This window comes from Monopterus albus, unplaced genomic scaffold (genome assembly GCF_001952655.1).
Source record: "Monopterus albus unplaced genomic scaffold, M_albus_1.0 scaffold274.1, whole genome shotgun sequence".
NCBI lineage: Eukaryota > Metazoa > Chordata > Actinopteri > Synbranchiformes > Synbranchidae > Monopterus > Monopterus albus.
The window spans coordinates 359,149-365,605 of record NW_018128154.1 but is presented as its reverse complement, the minus strand read 5'-3'; the positions used below and the strand labels follow the sequence as shown (position 1 = coordinate 365,605).

Here is a 6,457-nt window from a genome sequence, read left to right as displayed (position 1 = left end):
TTTATCTTTACTTTGAGGAAATAATGAAAAAATAAACTCCCTGGAAGTGTTTGATTTTAGCACAGGTTTATGCCAAGTATGTGGATTTAGAACTCTGATATAGTGGAGTGTTTTCTGATGTATACAGTATTGTAATGGTCCTTTTTCTTTGTTTTAGACCTGTAGCAGAACCTTCTCTGTTCATTGTTTTGGAAAAGGCTGATGCATGGAGATGCTAGCAAACTCCCCCCGTTGTCCTGAAAATTTTCACTATTTCAATACGGGCAGTGTTTCCAGATGGAACTGACAAAAAGGAAAACAGATGTAACCTACATGTGTGTATGTACATACACTTACCGGCCACTTTATTAGGTACACCTGTACCACTGCCTTAACATCTGTTAATGAAGCTCAACATGTTTCAGTTTTTGGTGAAATTGTCATAAATGTATAAATTCTATTGTGTTTATTATTGAGGCCATAGTTAAAGGTGGTGTTGTACTGGACCTCATTATATTCAGAGGTGTTCCTAATATTCTGACCCTCTCCTGCAGAGGACAAACATTTTTGCTTTACGTTTTCTTCTCCTGTCACAAAGTTTGACTAGCTACCTCTGCTTTCTTAGTTTGCTCCGCCCTGCCATCCCGCTCTTGGAGTGACAACAACTTTATAAGGTAATGGTTGCAAGACCACACCCAGCTGCCCCTCCAGGTTAGGCAGGGGAGCCCCGTCTGGCAGACTGAAGCTCAGTCGCTGGAGCAGAGAGGACAGGAACAGGAAGAGCTCCAGCCTGGCAAGGGATTCGCCAACGCAGACCCGAGGTCCTGCACCAAAGGGCAGGAAACAGGAGGGTGTGACACGCTGACCCTGGTCATCAAGGAAACGATCTGAAGGGGTAGGAAAAGGCAGAATGAATTAAGAAGGAGAGTAACGACGTCCCCTTCGACTCTATAAGGACAGTAATGTTGGGTCAATGGACCTTTGACTAGTTCCCAGCATTAGCAAAAGAGCCCTAAAGCATGTTCACATTACAGTGGAAAAATTAGGGTAGAAGTCTGTACAAGTCATTAAAATAGTAAATGCTGATAAATCTCACTGTGCCCTACAGAGGACAGTGGAACTGAATCGACTGGAACTATTTGAAGCTACAAGTCACATGACCTGCTGCCATTTTTGACCCCTCAATATCTTATCCGGGAAAAGAAAGGTGGTAACGTTCAATGTTGGTGTGTTTTACCTGGGTTGAACAGGTCCGGGTTGTCCCAGTACTGGGGGTTATGGTGAATCGACCACATGTTGACCAAAACCTGAGTCCCACGGCTGATAGCGTGACCTCCAATACTACAGGAAAGAGAGAATTTAATACAGAGGCAGTTATTGATTATTTTTATTATTGATAAGTCTCAGCTATTTTATCAATTAAGCAATTTGTCTGCGAGCGAAAGGTGCTTATTATAATTTCCCAGGACAAAAGGTGATGCCTTCAAATTGTTTAATCTGGGGCCAAAGATATTTAGGTCTTGACTAAGAAAGGTGTGAGATTAATACTGAACACTGTTTGACTGTCACGGTATTGATATTATGTTTGATATTATGTGTAAGGGGCCCAACCATTTCTGTGACATTTTAATATAATTATATAATAACAATAGTTTAATTCAGCTGGCAAGTTAATTTGGAACTGTATCTTTGTATCTGTACATGTAAGCAGTATTTACATTCCTAATGTGCAGGTGTGCTGAGTTTTTCAGGCTGCAGTATTTTCTGCAGGATTGGTGTTTGTGGATGTGCTGCATTGTTTACCTGCTGTCAGTTATGGCGGTGTGGGAGATCAACACCGGGCTGACCGGTCGGATCCTCATTGACACAGGCCAGGGACGGCAGCGGGCCACGGGCCAACGCGCATACAGCTCGATCGCTGCCAATCTGCTCATCCAGCTCCTTCTGCACACGATCCTGGATCTGGAGCATCCACAGAGTTTTTATTCCAGGACTACAGAAGTGCACCAATACCACCAAGAACAGCAATAATACATTCACACTGATTTAAAGGCAGCCCCGCTTTTCCAACATCTGTTTTTGAGAAAAAGACTTTTGGAGGATACTTAGAGCAAATACTTCTGCCTCAGTATTAGTAGTAGAAGTGATGGCATCATCAGTAGCGGGATTAGTGGTGGTGTTACCTCAGGGTGGTGCAGCAGGTAGGCCAGGATCCACAGTAGTGTACTGGATGTGGTCTCCACTCCAGCTGAAAAAGCCTCAGCCGCCGTCATCAGGACATGGTCATCTGTTATCCCCTCGTCCTCGGACCCAGATGCCCTTTGACCCTGGTTGCTGCTCTTCTGACCCTTGAGCAAGGCATCCAGCAGGTCACGGGGGTCACCGTCACACAGAGATGCCTGGAGAGGAGGCAGCACAGATTTCTACAGTATGAGGATTTCATTGTACTTTTTCAGAAGAAGTCGTATAATGTCCATGATTGATTTTAGGTCAAAGGTGTACATAACTGCTGTGTTTCCAAATGTGTCCAAATTTGTGACAGCAAAAGGGAAATGTCCTCTGAACCCTTAAAGATCTTACATCCAGAGTCTTCTATGTTTGTACATCACCTTGTGCTCCTCTAGTTTGGTTGTCAGGAGTCGGTCTCTGATGGCGATACAGGCCTTCAGTTTACTGAGAGACTTGTTTGGAAAGACCTAAAGGACAGACACATTGTTAGGACAATTTAGGAAAGTGAGGACATGTATGTGATATGAATAATGGGTGTTTTCTCAACAAACGGCTTCAGAGGCTAAGAACAGCCATTCCTGATCTCTGCTCTGTTTACACTACTCTGCACACAGCAGTGTAGGTGTTCAGGTGTACCTTCATCCAGGGGTAAATGTCCACCAGTGCCCCCCTGGCGATGGTGTCCAGGATGCCTTGGTTGTATAGCACCACCTCCTGCAGCTCAGTGTCACCTTGGTGGTAGGTGGCGCTGAACACCAGCATGCATACAACATTGGTAACAGCCCTGGTCACCGCAAGAGATGGGTCGAAGCCACGAGTCCCACTGGATAACAGTTCGGCACACAGACACAGCCCTTGTGACACCAAACACACACACACACATTGATCTCCAACATCATCCTCTTCTACTTCAAGGACGTGCTGCTCAATTTGGATTTGTGCCTTTTTCTGTTTTCTGTCGCAAGAGACAAAATGCTTGATGAACTTCAAGAATATTTGTTGGATTATTTTATATAAAAGCTTAAAATCTGAAATATAGTCTGGTTTAATTAGCTGACAGTAATTGGTGCGTGCAACATTCACTGTTGCACTAAGTTCACAATGAACTTGATGCACCTTGGGTTACAGTGCAGCCAGTGAACCTTCCGGTATCATGTCCCGTTATGTCGCTCAGAGCCTCAGTGTCCTAATGCAAAGTATTTTTTGTAACGTGTGCTGAGACACTGTGGTGTGAGAACACACTGAACCCTAAATGAGAATAAACTGACAATATAATTAAACTTCATTTTAACTCTAGGCTGCATGAACTGTGCATCGGCAAAGGTAACTTTCTGGGTAACCTGCCTACACATGGTGGCGCTACAGCCCGCTAGCAGTAGTGATAGCTCCCAACACTTGGCTGTAGCTTCTAAATCAGATCATCCCCCACAGAACAGAGACGTGTGATTCTTCTGCTGCTGGTTTATCGTGGACAGGGTTCACTCGGGGTCAGTTTGGTGTCAGTTGATTTGGTTTATTTTTATATCACAATCAATCCTGTGAATTAAAAATGAATCGTTTCATTTACCCCCTGAAAACCGACCCAACAGGCTACTGAGTACATTCAGTACTGTACTTAACTGTAACATGTAGGCTAGTATCTACCGAATGTTTCTGTATGCTTATACTCCACCGTAATTCAGAGGCAGATTTAACAGTACACATTGGTTTAAAACAATACTTCTGTAATTAGAAGTGCTTTTCGTTTAAGGGATTATTTGTTTCTGCTTGAATTTTGCTCATTTAAATCAGTGACAAATACCAGAACTGGCTCTCGGTGTAACCCGGTCAAGATGAACCAGCCCAACCTGCTGTGTGCCACCACGGTGACCACACAGGTGAACCAGCACCTCTGTGAAACCGTGTGAACACAAACCATCAGCACCTTCATGGAGGAGGGTTCACTGTGGGACTGTTGGATGAGTGTGTGTCTATAAACTGGGGGTGAGAACTGATCGATTGGGGGGGGGTGGTACCGATGTCCTGCAGTCGACTGGTTCCTTCTCCAAACAGAGTGAAGGAGTTGTGGGTGAGGCGGCGTTGGAGCTTCCACAGAGGAGAGTAGTCTGCAAAGGCGATGTCTTTACCTCCTCTGGTCAACAGGTTGGTGGTCACCTGGCGAGGAACCAAACACATCAGTGACTGTTCACTAGAAGCTTTCTTCGATTTATCTGACTGTGAAAACTCACGAGATGATCTGATGGTGTTAACATCCAGTACGGTGAGATTTCTCTAAAACCACAGTCTGTTGTCTAGTAGTTGTGCACCTGCCTGAGACCTGCTACGGGCTTTAAAATATCCCTGCTTGTATTTATTTATATACAAGTTCTTCAGTGCCTATAACTATCAGTTCATATCTTTGTTGTCCATGAAATGAAATTGTTTTTGCAGTAAACATAAAAATGCAAAAAATATGAAACAAAATAACTTCAGAAAAACTCAATGCATGAATGTTCAATAAAGCATTTTTCAGAAAAGTGATTGTTGGATGAGAAAATATCTTTAGATATTTGGCAGTTTTTGGTAGAAGAAGTACTGATGGCTGTAAAATGCTACTTGTGTCATCTGTAAAACCCAGTTGTGATCAGATATTAAACTAGAGAATCGGGCTCGTGGCTTATTGTAAGCAGAAACACATTTTAGAGAGTTAGAGGTTTCTTGTTCTGAGCAAGTGTTGAATAAACAAGTCTCCAACTAACAGATTCTTTATTAATTAATGTTCTTGTTTCCTCAGTTACTGCTTGGTCCTCAGAGCTGTCTCCTCTGAAACTTGACCAAGAAAACCATGAAATATTCACTTTTGTCATTTTTGCTTGAAAAGGGTCTAAACAATTAATCGATCATCAAAATAGTTGTCTGTCAGTGGACAACTCAGTTAATTGGCCGTTAGGTTTTGTCTCACCATGTTTGGACGTCCAGCGAAGTCCTTTCCTCTCTGCAGGAGGACCTCTTTGGCATGTTGGTGGTCGTTCACCACCACAGTGTACTGAGGACCGAGGTAGAGCGCAAACAGAGAGCCGTACCTGAAACAACACGGTGTACAAGCAGACACACAAATATAATCTGAGCTATAAAGTGTCAGCAAATAGTAAAATGTGTCCTGGAGTCAAAGGTGACGTCTTGGTTTGTCCAAAATCCAGAGACACTGAGTTTACTGTCACAGAAGACTGAGGAAATGAGAAAACAGTCCTCTACAGCAGCACCTGGGAGTTTTGGCAAACCTAAGTCCGGTCTGCAGCGTTCTGCTCTAGGATCAGGAACATAAACCCTCACACACCCTGTCTCCCGCTTTGTGTCTCACCTCTGGGCCAACTGAGAGAAGAGCAGGTGAGGGGGGAGGTGTCCTCTCATCCAGGGGAGGCTGCCCAGGACGGGGAGCCTCGGCAGGCAGGGGATGGAGCCCCGAGCTGGGGGAGGACAGGATGAAGGTTTAGTTCCAGGATATATGATCAGAAACCAGGCGACCACCACAACAAGGATGAGGAGGAGGACTGATGGTGGGAGGGAGGTAAAGGAAGAAAGCGAGGAGAGTAGACCGGTGAACATGATGAGACGGAGAGGAAGAAGAAAATGAAGAGAGGTTGCTGAGTTCTGTTTATAACCTCCCTGCCACGCATGGAAAACCTTGGAGAGGTCAGAGGGCATGTATATGTGGTTACTGATGTGTGGGGCCTCACCCTGACCATGTGTGTTTATCTCTGCCAGCCGGCCTTGGTGTTATCAGTTTGGTTACCATGACAACCAGCTCTGTCTGTCACTTGGGCTTCCTTCACGGCATCACCTTCGTATTTTACTATAAACAATGGTAAAATACTGGCAGCGTGTTGCCGGTCTTTCACCGTTACCTTTACTGTTCTACTGCTTGTTCTACAGTATGTTACTGTGATGATGTCATGAGTTACAGGAGAATATAGTCTTGGTTTCACAGTAGGCTGGTTACTACAGTACTACTGTTAGAACGCCATGAACCTAAACACGGTATCATGCTGTATTCCATTGAAATGACAGTATAGTAGTGGTGGTAGCCACAGTATTGCTTTTCTTTTTTTCCACATTAACAATGGAATTCCACCATAAACCAAACACAGTACCGTGTAAAAGGAGCATATGACTGACCATGAGTTGAACACTGCCTTTACTGTGACCTTAATTAGCAACTTGACTGTGATGTTCTTTGCAGCATATAATAATGATTTAGTTAACTATAAGA

At 44.1% G+C, this 6,457-nt stretch overlaps 1 protein-coding gene across 1 annotated transcript; it reads right to left on the bottom strand.

The window, feature by feature from the left end:
* Positions 1-489: 489 nt before the first annotated feature.
* LOC109972947 (steroid 17-alpha-hydroxylase/17,20 lyase-like) lies at positions 490-5,793 on the bottom strand. The gene is given in 10 exon segments (XM_020622214.1): positions 490-866; positions 1,217-1,320; positions 1,783-1,842; positions 1,844-1,941; positions 2,163-2,378; positions 2,589-2,675; positions 2,845-3,062; positions 4,200-4,362; positions 5,150-5,270; positions 5,549-5,793. Coding segments are annotated over 10 exon segments (1,578 nt in total). The 3' UTR covers positions 490-600.
* Positions 5,794-6,457: the final 664 nt, after the last annotated feature.